Source organism: Lithobates pipiens, unplaced genomic scaffold (genome assembly GCF_037356315.1).
Source record: "Lithobates pipiens isolate NorthernLeopardFrog02 unplaced genomic scaffold, aLitPip1_a1.2 Scaffold_19, whole genome shotgun sequence".
Classification (NCBI taxonomy): Eukaryota; Metazoa; Chordata; class Amphibia; order Anura; family Ranidae; genus Lithobates; species Lithobates pipiens.
In genome coordinates, this window is record NW_027507764.1 from 487,181,619 (window position 1) to 487,206,851 (window position 25,233).

At 44.3% G+C, this 25,233-nt stretch overlaps 1 protein-coding gene across 5 annotated transcripts in view; it reads left to right on the top strand.

The window, feature by feature from the left end:
* Nucleotides 1-25,233, top strand: part of LRRCC1 (leucine rich repeat and coiled-coil centrosomal protein 1) — a 116,022-nt gene that overhangs the window by 81,893 nt on the left and 8,896 nt on the right. For 4 of the 5 annotated variants that reach the window (XM_077492954.1, XM_077492955.1, XM_077492957.1 and 1 more), the window contains 5 exons: nucleotides 10,623-10,808; nucleotides 15,886-16,060; nucleotides 17,091-17,254; nucleotides 18,832-19,040; nucleotides 19,143-19,280. In XM_077492954.1, the coding sequence (XP_077349080.1) occupies nucleotides 10,623-10,808; nucleotides 15,886-16,060; nucleotides 17,091-17,254; nucleotides 18,832-19,040; nucleotides 19,143-19,280 (872 nt within the window). Of the gene's footprint in view, nucleotides 1-10,622; nucleotides 10,809-15,885; nucleotides 16,061-17,090; nucleotides 17,255-17,902; nucleotides 18,357-18,831; nucleotides 19,041-19,142; nucleotides 19,281-25,233 lie in introns of those variants that run through there. The other variant, XM_077492958.1, reaches the window with a different exon arrangement.

A 25,233-nucleotide genomic window follows, 5' to 3' on the forward strand; every position in this document is an offset into this window, starting at 1 on the left:
ATACCAAACAAAGTAATAGGTGCATCCTTAACGTTTTTTTCTCTTACGTTCACCGAGTGACACAGCTCCTTTCTTAGACCATTGGGTTGTTACGCCACCTTCAGGAGAGGACTAGGCAATAACAACCCCTCAGCGTGCTACTGCAGCCTCAGCCTAATGAAGGAGAAGGACCTAGGAACCCTGCGGGTCCATCGGTCCGTGGATTTTTCTGCAGAAGTTTTTGCTTTTTGCGCAAGATTAAACATCCTGTGATCTGCTATCAACTGCCGGCTGGGTGACAGGCTGGATACCCTTATCCTTGTAGCCTCCCCAGCCTGGCCAGACCAGGCTCCGTGCTGGGTCGGCCACGACATGCCCCCAGCTCCAGGGGCAGCCGGTGGGCGTAATGCCCCAGGGGGAAAAACATATGACCGGGCTACTGATGTCTGTGTCACAGTGTGTCGGGCCAGCAGCCACCCCGTACTGATCGGAGAGTGGGTCTGTGATGGAATGTCTCCTAGCTCTTCAGGACTGGCAAGTACAGCTCTCCCTACCTCGGTGGGGTTGAGCAGCTGCTGGGCATTCACTGGGAGGTCGATTTGGGGGCCCTCACCTCCCTCTCTTCTCTCCCTGTCCCTATCTTCCGCCCCCCCTCCCTGTGGGGGATGCTGCATGGGCTGCTGAGCGGTGTGTGTGCCATAGGCGGGGGGGTCTCACCTGGGGGGAACTGCACTGGATAGCTGTGCCCTGGATGTGTGTTGGTCTCTCCCCTGGGGTGTCTGGAGGCTGTGACTGCTGATCGCTGTAGCGTTGTTTTACCACCATCATTGCATCTTCATTGCATACAGTGCTCGGTGGCCATGTTTGGTGTGACCAGGGAGCAGCATGCTCTGTCTCCATTTTCCTGTAGTCCGGCGGCCATTTTCCCTGTGATTATGTCCTTTATACTGGACACTCAGTGGTGTTTCTTCCTTGAAATCCAGGCAATTGCAACCGGTTCACCTGCAGACAGTGCAGTGCCTCTGGACGCTTTATCGGCGGTCCTTAATTTGTTTGTTGTCAAGAAGGAGGCGGTGCAAGATGCAAAGGTGGTAAAAAAAAGGCCCCTGTCCTCTGGGGAGAGCTCTGGCGCAGACTCAGGCCCTGCTGAGGCTGGTGACCTGCTCTGTCGTTTCAGCAGGACCGATCAGACAGTGAGGATGAGTCCCCATCCGGGTCTGTGTGCGACAAAGCGCTTGTTGGAGCACTTATCACAGATGTGCGTGATACCCTGAAGGTTCAGGAGCCAGCAGATCCCTCTGCTGATGTAGCGGTCTCTTTTGGGTCTCGTAAGCCAGCCCGTACACCTAAGGTGTTCCCGTATCTGACTTATTTTGATAAGGTCATATACAAGGAATAGGGTCGACCGCAATGGACCTTTTCGGTCCCCAAGTACATGGCGGTGCGTTTACCCCTTTTGAGGAAAGCCTTCTCAAAAAATGGTCGGCTCCTCTGGTCGTGGATCCGTATCCAGGTTAAACAAAGTATCCAGGTTAAACAAAGTAACCACGATCCTGGTAGAGGGGACTCCTGCTTTTAAGAACCCCACGGACAGGAAGGCAGAGGGAGTGGCTCGTTCCTTGTTTAGAGTTGTGGGGTCAGCAATAGCAAGAAGCAACAAGCTTCCCCTGTCTGGGTGGAACAAGCACACCAGTTAGTGCAAGGCCTTAAATACGTTTGTGACACAGCCCTGGATACTCTTCCTCTGTTATCCAGGGCTTCAGTGGCAGCAGTGGTGCTGAGGCACCTGATTTGGCTAAAATGCTGGTCGGCTGACCAGGCATCTAAGAAAGCCCTGACGGATCTACCCTTCCTTGGCTAACCGCTCTTTGGTGCCTCATTAGATGACATTATTAAAAATGCCATAGGTGGTAAGAGTACGCTTCTCCCACAGGCCTGGGAAGGCTAAGGAGCTACGCCGTAGGCAAGGGCCTTCTTTTTCCGCTCACAAGCGGCTTTTTCGCCCACCCAGGGCTTTGGCTAAGCGTCTCCAGCCCAACAGGACGACTTCTGAAGGACAAAAGCGTCCCTGGAACCACAAGCCTGCAAGCAAAAGTGCTACCGCATGAAGTTTTGCTCCCGCCCGCAACACGGGTGGGGGGGGGTTGCCTTCGGGAGCTTGCAGCCCGGTGGGCTTCTCGGGTGTCCGACCAATGAGTCTGCGATCTGATTTCCTCAGGCTACAAGATAGAATTTGTCTCTTGGCCACAAAACAGATTCTTCCCCTCCAGCATACCCGTGCTCCCGGCTCGCCGTGATGTCCTATTGGGGGCGGTAAGAGACCTGCTGAGTCGCGGGGTGATAGTACCGGAGCCGGAACTCTTCCAGGGGTTCTACTCAAATATGTTTGTAGTCCCCAAAAAGGGTATGTCCAATTTTGGATCTAAAAGCCCTCAATTACTTTGTAAAAGTACAGAGGTTCAGAATGGAATCAGTTCGCTCAGTAGTCGCTGCACTCCATCAAGGGGACTCCCTGGCATCTTTGGACATCCAGGATGCGTACCTGCATATACCCATATGACTTCGGCATCAGAAATTTCTGCGATTTGCAGTGGGGGAAGCCCACTACCAGTTTGTGGCTCTCCCTTTTGGCTTGGCATCAGCCCTCCCGAGTCTTTACCAAGGTATTGGCTCCTGTTTTGGCATTGCTGCGACAACAGGGGACCGCGATCGTGGGTTACCTAGACTATCTCCTCCTCCTGAGAGCATCTTCCGCCTCAGAGTTAGAGGAGAATGTGGCGATCACCATGCAGACCCTGCAGGAATTTGGGTGGCCGTTGAACCTAAAAAAGTCGGTGATTGTTCCAACTCAGCGTTTGGAGTACCTAGTCTTACTGCTGGACTCCATGGAAGTGAGAGTATTCTCCCTTCAGACAAGCTGCAGACTCTCAGAGCCACAGTAAAACTGCTGATGATCATCGCTACGATTCTGCATGCAAGTCCTGGGACTCGTGGTTGCCTCCTTCGAGGCAGTACCATATGCCCAGTTTCACACCAGAGTCTTGCAGAAGGAGATTTTGACAAAATGGGACAAATCTCCGTTGTCCCTGGATCGGCACATTCAGGTGAGCCAGTTAGTCAGGGATTTTACATTTACTGCCATGTACATCCCAGGAGTGGATAACTGGCAGGCGGACTATCCAAGTCGCCAGATGCTGGACCCGGGAGTATGGGCGTTGCATCCGGAGGTGTTCAGGCTACTGTGCCTGCGATGGGGCACACCAGACGTGGATATTCTGGCCTCCCATCTCAATCGGAAGGTTTCGAGATGCGTGTCCAGGACGAGATCCTTGGGCAGACGTGTCAGACACGCTGGTGGCTCCGTGGGATCAGTACCAGCTGATCCATGCCTTTCCTCTGCTGAAGCTGTTACCACGTCTGCTCCTCAGAGTGGCGGCTGAGGGAATTCCAGTAATTCTGATTTCCCCAGATTGGCCCCAGCGTCCCTGGTATGCAGACCTAGTGTGCCTGGTGGCGGACGCCCCATGGCGACTGCCGTTGCGAGGGATCTCCATCCTGCTTTACCATCGCGGGTTTTAACGGCATGGCTATTGAGAGCCAGGTGCTGAGGAAGATTCTAATTATGCTGAGAGCACGGAAATCTTCTCGGAAGGTATATCATCGTACCTGCAAGGCCTACATCTCCGTGTGTGGAGAAAGGATGGCGTCTGCGCTCCTTTTCTGTATCCAGGATCCTGCTGTTTCCACAGCAAGGAGTAGACCAGAAATTGGCTTTAAGCACCATTAAGGGACAGATATCAGCTTTGGCTGTCTTTTTTTTTTCAGTGACCCCTGACGTCTCACTCTCTAGTGAGCACTTTTGTTCAAGGAGTCCGGCATGTAGTTCCTCTGGGGCGTCCACCGTTACCCCCGTGGGATCTGAACCTGGTGTTATCGGCGCTTCATAAACCGCCATTTGAAAATATCAGAGAGGTCCCTCTTTTGACTCTTTCTCAGAAAGTGGTCTTTCTAGTGGCCATTACATTGGCCAGGAGGGTTTTGGAACTGACGGCCTTGTCTTGCAAGTCGCCCTATCTGGTTATCCACAGGAATAAAGTGGTGTTGCGTCCTCAACCTTCTTTTCTGCTGAAGGTGTTTTCGGCGTGTCACATCAATGAAGACATTGTGTTACCATCTCTGTGTCCTAAACCGACACATCCTAAAGAGGTGGCCCTCCATTCCCTGGACGTGGTTCGGGCTCTGAGGGTGTATTTGTCTGCTACGGCTCCCTTTCGGAAGTCAGACTCCTTGTTTGTTTCGGTGGCTGGTCCTAAAAAAGGCATGGCAGTCTCGTCGGCCACCATTTCCAGGTGGATCAGACAGATTGTAGTATAGGCCTATGCCTTGAAGGGGCAGGTGCCCCCTTTTCCGCTCACGGCCCACTCCACCAGGACAATTGGAACGCCTTGGGCCTTCCGACATCAAGCGTCTGTGACTCAAGTGTGTAAAGCAGCGACTTGGCCATCTGTCCACATGTTTACAAAATTCTACAAGGTAGATGTCAGTGCATCGGCTGATGCCTGTTTTGGCCGCAAAGTTTTGCAGGCGGCCGTGTCATTTCAATTGCACTTACATTTTTTTCCTGGTTTTTGGTAAAAATATGGTACCTTTTAAGAAATGCACTGTTGCATTCCTTACCGCAAGTTCTGAGGCGGTTTGGAGGTAGTGACTCCCAGATTGAGGAGCACTCTGTTTTTTTGGGGGTAAAAAAAGTTCTTGATTATTCCCACACCCTGTTGTTTTGTGGGTAAAGTTTTTATGCTAGTTCCCACTTTCCATTGTGGGTGAAGTTTTTATGCTGTTTTCCCACCCCTCGTTTGGTATTACTTGGGGACGTCCCAATGGTCTAAGAAAGGAGCTGTGTCAGTTGGTGAACGTAAGAGAAAAAAGGATTTTTTTTACCCACCGTAAAATCCTTTTCTCTGTAGTTCACCGACTGACTCAGCACCCTCCCCTCCTATTTTTGTCTACGTTATACTACTTATTGACATACTGAGGCTGCAGTAGCAGGCTGAGGGGTTGTTACCTAAGGGACCACCCCTTGGGCGAAACTAGAAAGTTCTAGTTTTATTATAACATGTTCTGCCTAGTCCTCTCCTGAAGGTGGCAACCCAATGGTCTAAGAAAGGAGCTGCATCAGTCAGTGAACTACAGAGAAAAGGATTTTACGGTGAGTACAAAAAATCCTATTTTTTCTCCAGCTACCTGAATCAAATGTCAAATGGAGCTTTGTTTTCTGCCATGTAAACATTTTATGTCCATTGCTTTATTCCTTTTGAAAGGAAAGCATTACAAATAATTTAGGTTTATTTAGGTTATTATTGCTCTGATTTTTTTTTTTTTATGCTGTAGTCATTAAGATACATTCATGGTAGGAAAACTACTATTTGTTGATGGCAATACAATACTTTATTGGAATTGCTTTAAACTAGGAGAATGCCGTTGGCCCCCTGTAAGTAATAGATGACAGTAGTCAATACTGGTCGGGCACCCAGCATCTCGCATCAGAGGACAAAGCAGAGCTTGGAATGAACACTGTGATTTACTTTGAGATGGAAAAGGGAAATATGGACTGATTGGGAAATTATATCACACAGCAAATATAAGTCATGCAAGTGTCTGTCTTTGGTAATAACCATTCTGCTTTTCCATTAACTTCAACATTATGCCAACCCCTTAAAAACATTCTTCACGGAAATGTGTGTATAGATCATAAAATGCAGTTAAGCATCAGCAGCGGAAATCACTTCTTCTGGATGGAAAATCTCTGGGGCATTCTGTAGCTTTATTGATATTGAAAGATTTAAGGGGAGATTATGGTTTTAATTGTAAATCTTTACTAGTAATTGGAAAAAGTCTCAGGATATATAGAGGCAAAGTGCATAATAAAACCCCTAAGAACACATCCTTGTGGCCTAACCAAAATATGACAAATGCTCAGTCTGTTTAGTGGAAACATTTGCTGTAGGAGATATTGGCGCTGCTGCTGATGACCTCTACCTGAAAATCCTAGTTAGCCAGCTGTCTGGCCTCAGTGCTTTCTGCTGACACAAAACACTTGTGCAGCCAGTGAAATCTGTGCTCTTGATCTATTTTTTTTCCTGCTTAGTGGCTTAAGCAGCTTTTGCTGCAATGCTTACCTTCAATCTGGATCTGTTCTCAGTCTTCTAGGTGAAATGGAGACCAGTGTCTCTACCCACTACTTCTAAGATCAAGAGCAGTGTCATCGCCCAGCCTGGGCTTTGAGGATTACTGTACTGGACAACACCAACACCTCATTATGTCAGGGTCATTTGGTGCAGTAGTAAGGCCTGTCCCATTGCCGCTGCTGGGAGAAGACCAGATCTGGTATGTCTTTAAACCAGAAAAAAAGAATTTATTTATAATATATGTGTGTATATGCATATACACTCACTGGCCACTTTATTAGGTACAAATACTTGGTAACACAAATTGCTAATCAACCAATCACATGGCAGTAACTCAATGCATTTAGGCATCACGAGGACAACTTGCGAAGTTCAAATCGAGCATCAGAATAGGGAAGAAAGGTGATTTGACTTTGAACGTGGCATGGTTGTTGGTGCCAGATGGGCTGGTGTGAGTATTTCAAAAACTGCTGATCTATTTGGCTTTTCACGGACAACCATCTCTAGGGTTTACAGAGAATGGTCCAAAAAAGAGAAAATATCCAGCGAGTGAGTTGTGTGGAGGAAAATTAATTTTTGGTGTCAGAGGTCAGTGGAGAATGGGCAGACTGGTTTGAGATGATAGAAAGGCAACAATAACTCAAATAACCACTTATTACAACCAAGGTATGCAGAATATCATCTGAACGCACAACACATCGAACCTTGAAGCAGATGGGATACAGTAATAGAAGACTACACCGGGTGCCACTCCTGTCAGCTAAGAACAGGAAACCAAGGCTACAATTCGCACACTCGCCAAAATTGGACAATACAAAATTGGAAAAACATTGCCTGGTCTGATGAGTCTCGATTTCAGTTGCGACCATTCAGTTGGTAGGGTCAGAATTTGGCGTAAACAACATGAAAGCATGGATCCATCCTGCCTTGTATCAACTGTTTAGGCTGGTGGTGGTGTAATGGTGTGAGGGATAGTTTCTTGGCACAGTTTGGGCCCCTTAGTACCAATTGAACATTGTTTAACCAGTTCAGCCCCCCGGAAGGTTTACCCTTTTCATGACCAGCCAACTTTTTGCAATACGGCACTGCGTTACTTTAACTGACAATTGCGTGATTGTGCAACACTGTACACATCTGTCCTTTTTTTCACCACAAATAGAGCTTCCTTTTGGTGGTATTTAATCACCTCTGCGTTTTTATTTTTTGTTTTTTTGTTTTTTTTTACGCTATAAACAAAAAAAATGCTGACAATTAAAAAAATATATATTTTTTGCTTTCTGCTATAAAACATATCCAATCCACAGATTGATAGCAGCGGGCACCATTGGCTTCTACTGCTGTCAATCAAATTATGTGAAGGACAAGGTCGAGCTGCCCTGTTTGTTTAAATGGACGCAGACAAGGCGGCTCGGTAGCGAGCCCCCACGAGTGCCCCCATGGTAAGTGGCTTCCTGTGGGGGCACTCATCGAAGAGGAGCCAGGGGTGCCGACGCACGACCCCAGAAGAGGAGGATCGAGGCTACTTTGTGCAATACCATTGCACAGAGCAGGTAAGTATAACATGTTTGTTATTTTAAAGTGGAGTTCCACCCAAAAATGAAACTTCCGCTTTAGGTGATGGTGACACAATCCACTCCCCCCCCCCCCCCCCGCCATGCCACATTTGGCATGTAATTTTTTTGGGGGGAGTGGGTACCCAGTTTTTAGAGGGAACCAAGCTCCCACTTCCTCCTCCTGGCTCTGTGGCACCAGAAGGAAGTTCACCTCTCCCCTCTCCCAGAATTGTCCAGCCATTCACCGTGCGAAGCACGCGCTCCGCTGCGAAGCCATAGCCGGACGCCCACAGTTATAATGCCGGCGCTGTGGAGAAGAGGGGGAGAGGAGCGAGTGTGCCTGCATTGCTGGACCGTGGAACAGGTGAGTGTTTGATTATTAAAAGTCAGCAGCTACACTTTTTGTAGCTGCTGACTTTTAAATGGGGGGAACTCCACTTAAAAGGAAAAAAAAACTGAAGGTTTAATGTTACTTTAAAATGGTTGTAAATCTCAGACATGAAAGATAAACAAATTATATCCCTCTGTGGTGTGTACTTGTCTCAATCCAGGGTACCAAGTGTGAATTCTGTCTGCTTCGATTCTCAGCTATCAGCATGAGTCACATCTGACAAGTTTTCCTGACACAGAGAGAAAAAAAGGTGACAGTGGTGGGACCTCAAGCGCACAGCTTTTGTGTCTCGGCTCTGTTCCTGTGTGGAGGGGGGGGGGGGGTCTCGTTCCTCCAACCAGCTGTCGGAGCTATCCTCACTGATCTCTGCAGTGTGTGATTTCAGCTCTTTGCCCCCCTTTTTTTTTTTTTTTTTATGTCAGACAAGCTTTATAAGTTCTGAACTTTGAATTAATGTAGAGAAGAAAAGAGTACAAATAAAGGGTACAACCTATGTAGGAGTATTTGTGTATCACTTGAGGCCAGTCACTTCAATGTGTATATACAGTGCATCTGGAAAGTATTCACAGTGCAGTTTTTCCACATTTTATTATGTTACAGCCTTATTCCAAAATGGATTATATTCGTTATTTTACCCAAAATTCAACAAACAATACCCCATAATGACAATGGCAAATACGTTTGTTTTGAATTCTTTGCAAATTTATTGAAAAAAAAAAATCACATGTACATAAGTATTCACAGCCTTTTCATGACACTCAAAATTTAGCTCAGGTGCACCCTGTTTCCACTGATCCTCCTAGAGATGTTTCTACAACTTCATTGGAGTCCACCTGTTGTAAATTCTGTTAATTGGACATGATTTGGAAAGGTACACACACCTGTCTATATAAGGTCCCACAGTTAACGGTGCATGTGAGAGCACAAACCAAGGAATTATCTGCAGACCTCTGAGACAGGGTTGTTTCTCGGCACAGATCTAGGGAAGGGTACAGAACAATTTCTGCAGCATTAAAGGTCCCAATGAGTACAGTAGCCTCCATCACCCGTAAAAGGAAGAAGTTTAGAACCACCATGCCATAGTCAGGGAGGTGACCAAGAACCCGAGGGTCACTGACAGAGCCTCCAGCATTACTCTGTGGAGAGAGGAGAACCTTACAGAAGAACAACCATCTCTGCAGCACTCTACCAATCAGGGCTGAATGGTAGAGTGGCCAAACGGAAGCTACTCCTCAGTAAAAAGGCACATGACGGCCTGCCTGGAGTTTGCTAAAAGCCACAAGAAGGACTCTCGAACCATGAGAAACAAAATTCTCTGGTCTGATGAAACTAAGCTTGAACTCTTAGGCCTGAATGGCAAGAGTCATGTCTGAAGGAAACCAGGCACTGGCCAATACCACCCCTACAGTGAAGCATCCGTGGTGGCAGCATCATGTTGTGGGAGTGTATTTCAGCTGCAGGAACTGGGAGACTAGTCGGGATTGAGGGAAAGATGAATGCAGCAATGTACAGAGACATCCTTGATGAAAACCTGCTCCAGAGTGCTCTAAAACTCAAACTGGGATAACGGTTCATTGTCCAACAAGACAACGACCCTAAGCACACAGCCAAGATGACAAACGCGTGGCTGTGGGACAACTCTGTTCATGTCCTTGAGTGGCCCAGCCAGAGCATAGACTTGAACCCGATTGAACATCTCTGGAGAGATCCTAAAATGGCTTTGCACCGATGCACAGGTACTTAAACAAAGTATTGAGCAAAGGCTGTGAATACTTATGTACATAGGATTTATTTTCGTTTTTTTTTTTTTATATACATTTTCAAACAAACATCTTTCATTATGGGGTATTTGTTTTGTAGAATTTTGAGGAAAATAATGACTGTAATCCATTTTGGAATAAGGCTGTAATATAACAAAATGTGGAAAAAGTGAAGTGCTGTGGAAACTTTCCGGATGCACTGTATAACCATTTACAACTACTTTAAACCTCCTGGTGCCCTTGTCAGGCAGTCCTGCTATTATATTTGATAGTGGGACATACATCATAGCATTACTTCTTTTTTTTTATTTTATTTTTTTTATTATTAGTTGTCCACAAAAGAGGACGGATCTTTGCATTTTACATGTATTCTTGATGTGCATGCCTAAATAAATGTAATTCATCTTGGTAATTTCAAAGGCAGGTAATTATTTGAAGGTCCATTTAAGTGACTCCTTTTGCTTTCACTGTCCAATAGGTGTGTGCTTGTTGTCATGCAAATTTTATGTTGTTCATATAAACCAAGAAATCATTGTACCAATAAGCATTATTGAGGTAGGTACTTGGTGTGCTGGCCCAGCTGTGCCTTTCTGTATATAGTTTGACTGCCTGGATAAAGACTATAGACCTCTAGTGGGCACGGCTTTTACCACTTGCTGACACTGCTTTCAAATCCGTGAATATTCAAAGTGTTGTACACAGATTACCCATAATAAAAGTATAATGTGATAATGTGTGTTTGTTGCATCAGGTGAAAGATGGCTTTGACAGCGTCACAGCAGAGCTAGCAGAGCATAAGGAAGCACTATCCCGCCTCCGGCTGAAAGAGAAGCAGTCAGCAAGTTTAATCCAGGAGCTTACCACTATGGTGAAGGAACAGAAGACCAGGATCGCAGACATCACCAAAACCAAACAAGAAGTCATCAAAGATTTGAAAGTATGTTTGTGTTGTACTTTAAATTGACAATTCTCCAGATACAAGAACATGTAATGTTTTAGATTGTCTAATAATTAGCATTGCCTTTTAATATTTTTACTGGAATTCCAACAATTTCTATGTGGTACTGAATGGTCTAGGGGAGTACTTTGAGGGATTTAAGCAGGGTGTCTCAAGAGCTGCATCCAGTGTGAGTAATTATTGGTCCCATCAGTGAAATAGTAAAGGAATCCTGAAGACTTCTTTACCATTTGACAAAAGCTGTTCTTTATCCTCTGGTCAGAGAGAAGTCCCCCAGTGGAGAAATGATTCTGCACCCTGATATAAATGATCTAACAGATAATCCCAATGATCTCTTTTCTGGTCTTAAAACTTTTATGATATTGAAACATGACGGTCATTTTTGCTAAACTAGTAAAGTAAACTTGGAAAACTGGGGTATGTTATTTTTTATTTTGGAAGTATTGGAGGTATGTTTTTTTTTTTTTTTTAAGTATATCAATAGCCAGAACTTTAAACAGGTAAATTGGAGTAGGGGATAATTAAATAATTGGCAACCACCCCAACCTATAACTGGCCTTTGCAGCAAGGTGCACAGAAAAGGACGATGCACATCACAAATAAACAAAGGATTTGCCAGCCTGCAAAACAAACAAATTGACCTTGCCTAACAAGTCATGTGAAAAGCAGGGTTTTGTTGACACACATTTGCAAATGTATGCTTAACCACTACAGCCCCGGACCAATAAACACCTTAAGGACCAGAGGTCTTTTTCCAATTTCGCACTGCGCTGCTTTAACTGGTAATTGCGCGGTCATGCAATATTGCACCCAAACTAAATTTGCGTCCTTTTCTTCCCACAAATAGAGCTTTCTTTTGATGGTATTTGATTGCCTCTGCGATTTTTATTTTTTGCGATATAAATGGAAAAAGAGCGAAAATTTTGAAAAAAAAAAGATATTTTCTTCTTTTTGTTATAAGAAAAATCGAATAAACTAAATTTTAGTCATACATTGAGGGCAAAATTTATTCAGCCACATGTCTTTAGTAAAAAAAAATGTCAATAAGCGTATATTTTTTGGTTTGCGCAAAAGTTATAGCGTCTACAAACTAGAGTACATTTTCTGGAATTTACACAGCTTTTAATTTATGACTGCCTATCTCATTTCTTGAGGTGCTAAAATGGCAGGGCAGTACAAACCCCCCCCCCAAATGACCCCATTTTGGAAAGTAGACACCCCAAGGAAATTGCTGATGGGTATGTTGAGCCCATTGAATATTTATTTTTTTTGTCCTAAAGGATTGAATAATGACAATAAAAAAAAAAAAAAAATTTTTTACAAAAAGTTGTCACTAAATGATATATTGCTCACACATGCCATGGTTATATGTGGAATTGCACCCCAAAATATATTCCGCTACTTCTCCCGAGTATGGGGATACCACATGTGTGGGACTTTTTGGGAGTCTAGTCGCGCACGGCACCCCGAAAACCAATCACCACCTTCAGGATTTCTAAGGGTGCAAATTTTTGATTTCACTCCTCACTACCTATCACAGTTTCGAAGGCCATAAAATGCCAAAATAGCACAAAACCCCCCCAAAATGACCCCATTTTGGAAAGTAGACACCCCAAGCTATTTACTGAGAGGCATGTTGAGTCCATGGAATATTTTATATTTTGCCACAAGTTGCAGGAATATTACAAACTTTTTTTTTTTTTTTGCACAAAGTTGTCACTAAATGATATATTGCTCACACATGCTATGGGCATAAGTCAAATTACACCCCAAAATAAATTCTGCTGCTTCTCCCGAGTACGGGGATACCACATGTGGGGGACTTTTTGGAGCCTAGCAACGTACGGGACCCCAAAAACCAAGCACTGCCTTCCGGATTTAAATATAAAATGCTACCAAAAAACTGTTAGCAATCGCAGGGATCAGGCCTGACTCTGCGATCGCTGCAGTTATGTGTTTAGTGTTTTGTAAGTGACAGTGATCGATCGATACTGCACTTGGGTGGGCTGGGCAGAGGGGCAAAACGCAGGTGCTAGCAGGTATCTGGGCTGATCCCGCTAACAATGCGTTTTTTTGGAACCCTGAACTGCTGGGGACGCTAGTATAGATCTGATCAGATCAGATATTGATCTGTTCAGATTCTATACCACTACAGGAGGTTTATGCTTTGCGTGTGGGTGTTAGCGGTACTGGCACTAACCTAGCGCTGCCTGGGGCGACGCAGACCCTGACCCTAAAACCTAATTGATATCACCCGCCGGGTGATCAGGGGATTGATGCTATAAAAAGCAAACTAACCAGAGTCACCCGTAACACTTATACGGTGATCAGTGGTGAAAGGGTTAACTAGGGGCAATCAGGGGGTTAAAATTTTTATTAGGTAGTATATGGGGGTCCCTGGCACTATATAAAAACCTGACGGGGAACCTAAATAACTAACTGGCTAACCAGCATCACCAGTGACACTTATACTGTGATCGCTGGTGAAAGGGTTAACTAGGGGCAATCAGGGGGTTAAAACCATTATTGGGTAGTATATGGGGGTACCTAACGCTATAAAAACCTGGCGATGAACCTAAAAAAATAACTAGCTACCTAACGACACTAGTGACACTAATGCAGCGATCAGAAAAATGATCGCTTAGTGACACTGGCAAAAGAGGGTGAAAGGGTTAACTAGGGGCAATCAGGGGGTTAAAACCATTATTGGGTAGTATATCGGGGTACCTAGCGATATAAAAAAATGGCGGTGAACCTAAAAAAAATAACTAGCTACCTAGCAACAGTAGCGACACTAATGCAGCGGTCAGAAAAATGATCGCTTAGTGACACTGGCAAAAGGGGGTGAAAGGGTTAACTCTAGGGGCAATCAGGGGGTTAAATCTTTATTGGGGGGTGATAGGGGGCTACCCTGGACCTAACACTAACTGCCCTGACAGTTTTAACTGTTACAACTGACACTGAATGCATTGATCAGTAAAGAAATGATCAATGCAATCAGTGACACTGTGACTGGGGGGGGATCGGGGGGGTTTGTGTACCTATGTGTACCTATGTGTCAGTGTAGTGTTTTGGTGCACTTACTTTTAGTCTTCTCCTCGTAGTCCGGTCAAAAAGACCGCCCCGAGGAGAATGACATCACTTCCTCCTTCCTGTGTAAACAATACACAGTGGGAGGAAGCTCATCATTGGCCAGGAGCGATCCAGAGGGGTGGCCAGAAACCAATGGCCATCCCCTCATCACGGATAGCTCCTGGAGGGAAACGGACCGCCGTATCCAGCGGGAGGGGGTCCGATCGGACCCCCCACCCGCTGGAAGGCAGGCACGTACATCTACGTGCTTGTGCCTGCCTGTGCCATTGCGATGACATATAATGGCAATACGGCGGTCCTTAAGTGGTTAAGCCACTGTGCCCACGTCAAGGGACCTCTGAATACCAGAGTCCTAAATTTCCAGAGCTTCCATAGTAGCACATATAAGAATGGATAGATTATGGGCAGGTATGCCCAGAAGGAGTCCACTCTTCCTTAAAGGCACAGGGACGCACGTGACGCACAGCACGATCCCAAGGGCAGTGAAGGCATGCAGTCCGTCACTGCACCCAATTCATCCAACTGTACAGAAAAGTGGTAACCACCCCAACCTAAGGTGCACATGGAAGGGCAATGTACATCACAAACAAGCAAGATTTACCACTCAATGATTAAAACCCCTGTTTGTTTGTGTGTGTGTGTGTGTGCGCGTGTGTGTTTGTTTTTTTTTTGTTTTTTTGTTTTTTTAATAGTGTGTCCCATGGTGAAGATTTTCCTTCACTTCCTGTCCTATCGACACTGCAAGAAGTGAGAGGAAATCTCTTCAAAATGAGAAATCTCTTGATTGTTGTCACCAGAACGTGTGTCCCTTTTGGAATATTTTCCCTCTATCCTTGTTTTGGTCATTGCTTGTATGAACAAATAGAGTGAATCTCCTTAATGGGGACACAGACAGCAAAAAAAATTGATACAGGTTTAAAATCCTTCCCTACACTATCCAAAACTGGAAGAAAAATAAATTTTAGATACAGGATCATTTTGGTACTGGGTGCAAGGTGCTGAAGGGACTGGACTGAAAGTGAAATTCAGGTACTTACATTAGTTGTAAAGTACCTTTAATGACTTATTAACCGGTTCTCAAGTGGCTCGTGTCTATTTAAGGGGGCAGAATGGCTCCCCTGCTCAAAACAGGGTTTCCTTTAAGAGCTGCCAGAGGGGGTGCGCGCCGCTGCGCATTGGGGAACTCGATGCGCATGGCCAGCGGTTGCAATCTCATGCATGAGCGCCAGCACAGGGATTTGTGTGTGTAAACACGCAAATCTCTGTGCTGTCAGAGCAGAGGAGACATGTTGTTTGTTCCTAGTAAGTAGGAACAGCGATATGTCTCCTCACCTACTCAGTCCAATCCCCATACAGTTGTTGCAATACTGCTAAAAATCACAGATCACTGCCATTGCTAGTAAAAAGAAAAATAATAATAAAAATGCCATAAATCTTCCCCATAGTTTGTAGGAGCTATAGCTTATTGGGATTTTTTTTTTCTACCAAAAATATGTAGAAGAAAAAAATATGTATAGATAGTTTCTAAGCTGGTGAAGAAATTTGTTTTTTAAAAGCATTTTTGGGGGATATTTATTATAGCAAAAAGTAAAAAATATATTTTGTTTTCCAAAATTGTCGCTCTTTTTTTGTTTATAGCGCAAAAAATAAAAACCACAGAGGTGATCAGTCAGCACCTAAAGAAAGCTGTATTTGTGGGGAAAAAAGGGATGCAAATTTTGTTTGGGCAGCATTCATTTTGGACAGCATTGCATGACCACGCAATTACCAGTTATAGGGACGCAGTACCAAATTGTAAAAAAGTGCTCTGGTCAGAAGTGGTTAATGAATACAGGGCTGCGTTATTTTGTGTCCTTTTTTTTTTTTTTTTTTTATCTGCCCGTAGTTCAGATTTAATTATATGCTGTGTTCCTTCTGAGAAGAGTGAGTTGCTTTCAATAACACTGTTTTACTGTATCTGCAGAGTAAAATACGCAACCTGGAGATGGTGGCAGAAGAAGAAAAACAAAAAACTGTTCAAATTCAGCTTCTAAAACAAGAAAAGTCTAAACTCATTTCACAGCTCACTGCCCAGGAGTCACTGATCGATGGATTAAAAGCTGAAAGGAAAATATGGGGACAAGAGCTCACCCAGCAAGGTAAGATCATTATATTGATGTGTAGAACACAACGCGCTATTTCAAAGAGTTGGCTACAGTGTGCTTCTCTTAATTCTCTCAGATCTCGCTTGTGTTTTGCTCGTCTCTCTTCTGGGATTTTATACTGAAAGTAATTGTGTCACGTACCTGGTCCTGAAGCTGAAATGCTGAGAGGGCTCTCCTTGCGGCTGAGTGCTTGGTGTCCCTGAAGGTGGAAACAGGGAACATCAAGACCGGAGCAGCAGGGATTGCCAGCTGTGCCACAGATGGGAGGTGCAGGTGTAAAGATCTCTCTGTAGGTGGATACCAGATGAGGTGAGCAGTGGGACCCAGTGATGATTGTGCAGACTGCACACAACAGGTTGCAGTGGAGATTGCAGCAAGTTGGATTACTGCAGGTAAGTGCTGCAGGCTGGGTACTGTGAGTAAGCACCAGGGCAGATGGGGTGAAGCAGGAAGCGTAGTTATGGACGGATGCCAAGGTCGGTAAGCCAGCGGTCAGCAGACAGAAGAACAGAGGCGTGGTCAGGAATCCAAAGTCATACACAGGACAGGAGACAAGAGTAGATCTGTGGAAAATCTGAGGTCAGAGTTGGGAGAGCGATGAGGTATCCAAGGGCAGGCCGGGTAGTAAACAGGAGATCAGAAGCATAAACACACAGGAACAGGGACAGTGTCCATGTGCTGCAGTCACTCTTTTAAAGGCCAGAGGGCGCCAGGATCTGACAAGCTTTGCGTGCGCCAGCATTCACACGTCTTCGCAATGGTGAACTTGCATTCGCAATACGTGTGCGGGTGTGGCCATATTGGAAATTGCCCACTGTGCCAGGCCTGTGGGCAACTCTCCCCCGGATAGACTCCTAACAAGTTGATTTGGAACCAATAACATGATCAGGCACTGCAGCTGTATTGTCTGCTCTGAATGATGATGTGATTCAAATGGACTTGTCTCAAGGTGCATAATGTAGCTATTGTATCCCTTTTAGTTATTAATCTACTGATTGTGTATCCCCTCTGCTCTGTATTATAGGTGTCTCACTGGCTCAGGATAGAGGAAGGCTTGAAGCTAAAATTGAAGTTCTTTCAACAGAGATGGAATCACTGAAAAAGCAAAATGAGCGTGACAATGATGCATTAAGGATTAAAACGAAAATGGTTGAGGATCAAACAGAGACCATTAGGAAGTTAAAAGAAGTGAGTAATGTTTCCAATGACTGCTGCTGTACACAACCTTTTAATCAGAAATAAACATTCCACAACAACCTATCCGCTCTATTGCATTGCAGTAACGTTCAGCAACATTACCAGTGTTTTGCGCCATGCATTGCTTTTTTTGTTTCTAAATGGGACCCCCATGCACTTTGCTGATGGATATTATGGAAGGTGGTACAAGAACAGTGTCGGCAAGACAGCAGGAGCCAGAGCTGTCTCCCGCTCCATTTGTTGTGGAATGACGTCTCTGCTGCCCCATTTCAATCTGCATTGGAGGCCCTTCTGCAGCAAAATATTTTAACACAGAAAACGAAGGCCCTTCAATGAAATATCATGGAGGGCGCTGCATCTCACACAGCATGTGGGTCTCATCCGGATTATGTTTTATAAATCCATTGCTCTAAGAACTATTGTATCTGAAGGGCTGAATTACACTGCTTCCGAGCACCACAAATCAAAAACACAATCTAATTCATTTTTAATATTCAAACCGAACTCCGTCCATTCATGTCTCCATACTTTCTGTTGATAAATCACTTTTTATAAACACCCCCCTAGCATTTCTAACCGTGGCCATCTTGAGTAAATGATTTATGTAACATTTACTTCCTGTAATCCTTATGCCCTTAGCTCATGTGCTTAGCTGAGAGAATCCCTCCTGAAGACTCCTGGGATGTATGACATTATTTGCCTAGGCCTGGAAACCAGGAAGTAACTGAAGAAATGTAAAAAGAAAAGTTCAAAACAAGTACATATGGATATACTTTCCTATCTATTTACTAATGCTAGCAGCATAAGGATTAAAAATATTCAATGTTGATTTAGAAAGTGAAGTTCTGCTTTAAATCTGCCAAACACTGTAGAAACCAGGAACCAGGGTGACCTTGTTGTTTAAAGGGGATGTTGGGGGAGTGTCAACCTCCCAATGCCACTTTAGTGAGATTTCGCTCAGAGGAGCAGGGCTGTACAGGGTGTATTGTTTCCCCACTCATATTAATAGTAGAAAACTGCAACTTTGCCATGTGGAGCATCATCTGCACTTCTTATAGTTTTATTACTTAAGCAGTCCTGATGAAGCTTCTGATTTGGGAGTGAAACCTGTTGTTTTTTTTTAGGTGTACTGTTTAGCACAATTTGTAAGGCTGGCACTGTGACTTCTCGGTATATGTTTGTGGTGGTTTCCATGGTCACCAAGAGGACTGGTAGTGCAGTTTGGTACTAGTAGGCTGGAACAGTTGGCATGCTGGGCTTTAGGGAGTTTAGACAATTCCTTCAGTAGTCACTGCTTCTTTAGTCTATTATTTCATGCCTACAGACAGAATTGAGGTTGAATGTATTTACCTCTTTATGTACCTGCAGAATGTGTAATTCCTGCATACTGACACATTTTCATTTTTATATATATATATAATATATGTATTACAGCCCAATAAAATTTTCTGTTTTAGCCCCCAGTGGTTTTGATGTGTGGGTTGAGTGCATTTCCATTTTTTCCTGATTGGCTAGTATTCCACTTATGGGGCCTATATGATTCTGATATTAGAATTTCTTATTGTCAGGGGCTGCAAGAGAGAGATGAACGCATCAGAAAGCTGCATGCACAAAATCTCGAGATGGAGAAAGCATTAAGAGAACAGAATGATGAAAGAGCAATACAATTACATGAGCTGAAAGAAAAGCTGGAAAGGCAAACAGAAAGAAAGGAGGAAATCAAACTACAGCTAGAAGAGAAGGAGGCTGAGCTGGAAGATGTGAAGAAAGCTTATAGGTGATTAAGCAGCCTCTGGAGCAGAGGTTTTAGTAAATGTAGCATGTGCTGTTTGATGTGAAATCTGTGCTCATTTGAGGCATTTGCGCTTTCTATTCATAGTGCAATGAATAAGAAGTGGCAGGATAAAGCAGAATTATTAAGCCAGCTTGAAACGCAAGTCAGGCAGATGAAAGAGAATTTTGATGCCAAGGAGAAGCGACTGATTGAAGAGAGAGACAAAAGCCTTCAAAACCAAAAGTGAGTATAAAGCTATGCTGGATTTAAACTTTATAAAGGTTTGGTGAATCCCACTTTATATCCAAATGATTAGTAGCCTGTTTTATGTGTAATGTCTGTCTATTATGTACTCCTCTCTGCTCCCCTTTGCAATTACTTTGACAAACTATCACTGCTTGATACTTTTGTAGAGTATCCTAATGCATTGTACATCCCCTTGGCAAGCTCAATATTATTGGCATAATATGTGTTTTTCAGTTAATACACACTTAGTCTCTTATATATATACAGTGGCTATAAAAAGTCCACACGCCCCAGTTAAAATGTCAGGTTTCTGTGATGTAAAAAAATTAGACAAATAAATAGTTTCAGAACTTTTTCCACCTTTTTACTGTGACCTATAAACTGTACAACTCAATTGAAAAACAAACTGAAATCTTTTAGGGGGGAAGTAAAAATCCAAAACTAAAATGAGGTGGTTGAATAGGTGTGCACACCCTCTTTTATAACTAGGGATGTAGCCGTGTTCAGAATTAAGCAATCACATGAAAACTCATGTTAAATAGGAGTCAGTACACACCTGCCATCATTTAAAGTGCCTCTGATTAACCCCAAATAAAATTCAGCTGTTCTAGTAGGTCTTTCCTGACATTTTCGTAGTCGCATCCTACAGCAAATGCCATGGACCGCCCAGAGCTTCCAGAGTATCGGAGGGATCTCATTGTTAAAAGGTATCAGTCGGAAGATGGGGTGGCATTGGATATTAGATATATCATGGAACACAGTGAAGACAGTCATCATCAAGTGGCACAACAGTGATGTTACCAAGAATTGGACGTCCCTCCAAATTTGATGAAAAGACAAGAAGAAAGCTAGTCAGGAAAGCTGCCAATAGGCCTACAGCAACATTAAAGGAGCTTCAGGAATATCTGGCAAGTACTGGCTGTGTGGTACATGTGACAACAATCTAGTATTCTTCATATGTCTGGGCTATGGGGTAGAGTGGCCAGACGGAAGCCTTTTCTTACAAAGAAAAACATCCAGGCCTGGCTAAATTTTGCAAAAACACATCTGAAGTCTTCCAAAAGCATGTGGGGAAAATGTGTTATGGTCTGATTCCAACAGATATGTTTGGCACAAAAACAACACTCCACATCACCAAAAGAACCCCATACCCACAGTAAAGCATGGTGGTGGCAGTATCATGCTTTGGGGCTGTTTTTCAGCTGAAACTGGGGCCTTAGTTGAGGTGGGGGGAATTATGAACAGTTCCAAATACCAGTCAATATTGGCACAAAACCTTCAGGCTCCTGCTAGAAAGCTGAACATGAAGAGGAACTTCATCTTCGAACATGACAACGACCCAAAGCATACATCCAAATTAACAAGGGAATGGCTTCACCAGAAGAAGATTAAAGTTTTGGAATGGGCCCGCCATAGCCAAGACCTAAATCCGATTGAAAATCTGTGGTGTGATCTGGGCTGTGCACAGGAGATGCCCTCGCAATCTGACAGATTTGGAGTGTTTTTGCAAAGAAGAGTGGGTAAATATTGCCAAGTCAAGATGTGCCATGCTGACTCAAACAGCCTAAATGCTGTAATAAAAGGTGCTTCAACAAAGTATTAGTTTAAGGGTGTGCACACTTATGCAACCATATTATTATTATTATTTTTTTTTACTTCCCTCCACCTAAAAGATTTCAGTTTGTTGTTCAACTGGGTTGTACAGTTTATAGGTCACAATAAAGGTGGAAAAAGTTCTGAAATTATTTATCTTTGTCTCATTTTTTTTACATCAGAGACCTGACATTTGTGTGTAGACTTTTTATATCCACTGTCTATAAGAACTATTGACAGAGCAGTTCATGCAAGCCGTGTACACACAGGCATCCATGCAGGGTGTTTTGTGCACATTCCTGACATTTTCAGTGCTCTCTGAATCCCAGGAAAAAAGCCATATAGTTCAGTCCAAACAAGCACTCAATAATGCATCCTTTGGTGGGCCCTCTCAGTTGCAGGAATAGCAACAGACAACTTGCTGTTCTGCATCAGGCACTTGTACGTACCAGGCTCAAGAAACTGGATCATTTGTGTGTTGATTTGCTCTGGAACTGTTCCCTTTAGAGTCTGAAGTTGTTAAACTGTGGTCAGTTCCCACTGTGGATCCACCAGTGACCCACTTTTAACAGAGATGCCACTATTTTTTTTTTCTTTTTTTTAATAAAACTCCAGGAGGTTTATGTCATAATGTGCTATTATGCACTGCCTATCAGCACATTATGGCAGACTTCCCTGTCAAACCAGCCCTCCAACGCTGTGCTGTCACTGCTTCAGCCAGTCCTGGGTGCTTCCACCTTTACCCGGACTTTTTTCTGGGGCCGCTCTCTCTGGCCACTTGAATGGGCGGGCCTCAGTAACATCACTCGCACTGATGCGCACAGTAGTCATTTCATCGCGGCACAGAGCAGTTGTCGTAATTGTGGTCTGAGCTGCGCATCTGTAGCTCTAATTACATTACTGTTGACAGGCTGGGAGAAGCATTTAAATAGAAAAGACCACAAAGGTCTCTTCTTTTATAAAAACGGTTTGTCAGTGTTTTTTCAATTTATGACTTTAATACTGCTGTAATCTGCCAAACCATGCCAGAATGTAATGGTTCCCTTGAAAAGAACCCTCATCTGCCAGGGTAGATCTCTCTTTCATGGAGTGTGTGAAACAAATGTTTGGAGTCTTATGCGTTAGTTGTGATGGCTTGTTACAAGCATCTAAGCTTATGTCCCGCATGAGTCGGATGCACAGAGCAGTTGTTCTGCAGAGGCACTTATGCCATATTCAATGAGCATCTGACTTATTTGGCCTTCAAGGGAAGTCGTCTCTTCAGCCCTGCACTTGACCCTATGATTGATAATGCAGCAGGTGGCCAGAGTCCTGCTTTAGTAAAAGGAGTCTAGATAGAGGTCAGCTGAATCTTGCCCTTTTCCTTTATTTACTTTTGCAGTGGGTGTTCACAGGCCCTTAGAGGTTGATTTCCACTCAGATGTCCGTTAACTCCTCCAAAAAGCCTTCATTAAGGCGTGCCCCACTTCTACAGGGGGAAGTTTAGTGTGCATCCTGGCGGGTCCTTGAGTAGTTTGCCTGTCTAGCTTTCAGCTAGACTCTTGCCTCTGGTGCCCCCTTCATTTGCTCCTTTATTATCTGGACAATGCACCTTACACAGAGGGCTAATGATGCAAATTCACCCGTAGACAATGAAATGAACAGATTTCAAAAGTGATAAGACAAAATGGTATGCAACCCTCAGGCGTGGAAGCAGAACAAAGCTTATGTATGTGGTGATCCCAGAAAAGGAACATGCAGATGTAGAAAAGATATAAATAAAAATGACAACAAGGTTACCTCTCGGTAATATAAGGCAAATAGAGAACTAGTAGCTCCCTACCATCTCTAGAGCTCAAGGGAGGGAAAGTCAAAGGGCTCGTTTGGGTTCAGGTAGTTAAAGTTTGCCCAAGGAGTCTGTTAAGAGACTATAACTTGATGGACTATGAGGAGGTCTGAAGATTTATTTATTTTGTAATTTATTTGTATGCTTGGAACTGTATTGTTATGTAGTGCGCTGCGTCGCAGTACAGAGTGTAAATGTACCTTGTTGAATTATTTGTTTTTTTGTATATTTTCTTGCAAAATAAAGTATACATTTTCAACCAAAAAAAGTTTGCCCAAGGAGTTGATGAGGTCTCATTTTAGGTACCAATCAGTGTAGTGAAAGGGACGTACAGCAGATTGTAATTCCTCCTGGGTGAGTGTAAATTCCATAAACTTTCTCCATCTGGCACAGAAGCGCAGAGTAGATTGAAAAATCAATATGATGGTGTCCAACCTCTCTAAGTTGAATAGCGATAATAGCCTTTGTTTTATAGTCAGAAGGCAAAGTGGTGAAGGTTTTATCCAGGTACTCATAATCGCCCTGCGAGCCACCAGAAGGCATAGCTGGGTCCATTGTGAGAGGTTGTGTGATGTCAACAGTCGGCTTCATGGATCATTGGAGTAATCACATTCCCGAAGATCGGACTGCCTGCAAAGTCTGGATGAATTGGGAATCACTGGGTTTCCAGTGTTGGCAGTTACCTCTCACTGGTGGTTGAAGAAGGCCAGATCCCTTACTCCGAGTGGTTTCTCCCCCCCCCTCCCTTTTTTTCTTTTTTTTTTCTCCCTGTCCCCTCTAAGCCCCCCTCCTAGTTGTCAGGGGCTTTAGTTCAGAGCAGGCCAACAGACCTGCCTCTGTAGACCAGGTTACCACCACCATGATCCTTCAGCCTTTTTAGGTGACTGGGGTAGTTTCTTCCACCCATACCAGAAGGGCTTCACTCGCTCAGGGAATCCCGCCTTGGGTACGTTTTCTAGTTTGGACTCCATTGGACACCATCTAGGTGTTGCAGTGCTTTTGCCTCTGGAAATGAATAGGAGTCCTCCCTGCCCTGGGGAGATTGGCCTGGTTTCTTCTGTTACATGCAGACAGTATCAGTCTTGCTCACATGGTCTTTCACAGAGACAACACCTTGAATACTGCTTTTCCTCAGCCGGTAGTCTCTGCACCAAGAAGAAAGGTTTGCACACCTAGGTGTACCCCAGATCCTTCATGACAGGCAGAAATCATTGCTGGAGGGCCTTGTGCCTTCCTAAATTGTCAGCAGTCAGAATGCATTTGCTTCCTACTGCAGGTAGCACCAGCTAAGGATAGAGTATGTGTCTGGAAAACCGAGTTTATGCCTGTGCTCAAAGAAATCTGCGCAGAACTGTGCACAAAATCAGGGCTGTGCACGCATCTACAGGTGTGTGGGTGTGTGTGTGCGTATTTTCATGCTCATGAGCAAGCCTGTTTGAGTGGACTTTGGCATCCTGAGATCTAGTTAAAGCACTGCAAGACTCGAGATCATTGCTGAGTGGTCGTCGGCTCCTACCTGTGAACTGGTCCTGTTTTTATGTCTGTGTTCTGACCCAGCTTGTGACCTGACCTTGCTTCCTGCATGCTGTTCCACCGTCCTTGGCCTGGCTCTGACTCCGCTCTTGGTTCCTGATGTTTTACCTCTGTCGCCCAGTTGTTGCCAACTTTTGCCTGCCTGATCACCCATCTGAGATCCTGCATCTGCCAGCCTGCCTGCTGCATAGTCTTCAGTTCCACATCTGCAACAAGATCTTCTGGCCCAGATCTCCTATAGGCACCCATGCCACTCTGTGACTTGTTATATCCTGTCATCAACCCTAGGTAAAACTGGACAAGAAGTGTAATGCCGCGTACACACGGTTGGATTTTCCGATGGAAAATGTTCGATGGGAGGTTTTTTTTTTCAGAAATTCTGACGTGTGTAGGCTCCATCGGACAGTTTCCATCAGAATTTCTGACAAAAAAATCTGTTGTTGGAAATTCCAATCGTTTTGTACACAATTCCGACTCACAAAGTTCTAGGCATGCTCAGAATCAAGCAGAACTGCCGCACTGGCTATTGAACTTCAATTGTCTCGGCTCGTTGTACGTCTCGGCGTTCGGAAATTTCCGACAAGATTGTGGGGCTGTGTTTATGCAAGACACGTTTGAGCCAACATCCGTTGGGAAAAAAAATCTCATGGATTTTGTTGTCGGAATGTCCGATCGTGTGTATGTGGCATAGGGGAGGCCCTCTCGTCAACTAAACCAGATACAGTACATGACAGTAGTACAAAGGACTTAATGGGACCAGTTCACCTGGAAATTGGGCTTCCTTTTGTAAGGGAGGTGTCTTCCAGTTGCCCTTAATTGGGTGAATATTCTTAAAGGTCTTGCTAGGATGCCTGTTCCTCCACTCCACAGCTGTTGACACTTTGCTGGGGAGATCAGGAGTTTATTAGACCATGGCTTGTATATGAACATTGTCTGTATAGTAAGTAGGGATCCGCAGGCCGTACCTGGCCCGCCAGCGCTAATTTTCCGGCCTGTCAG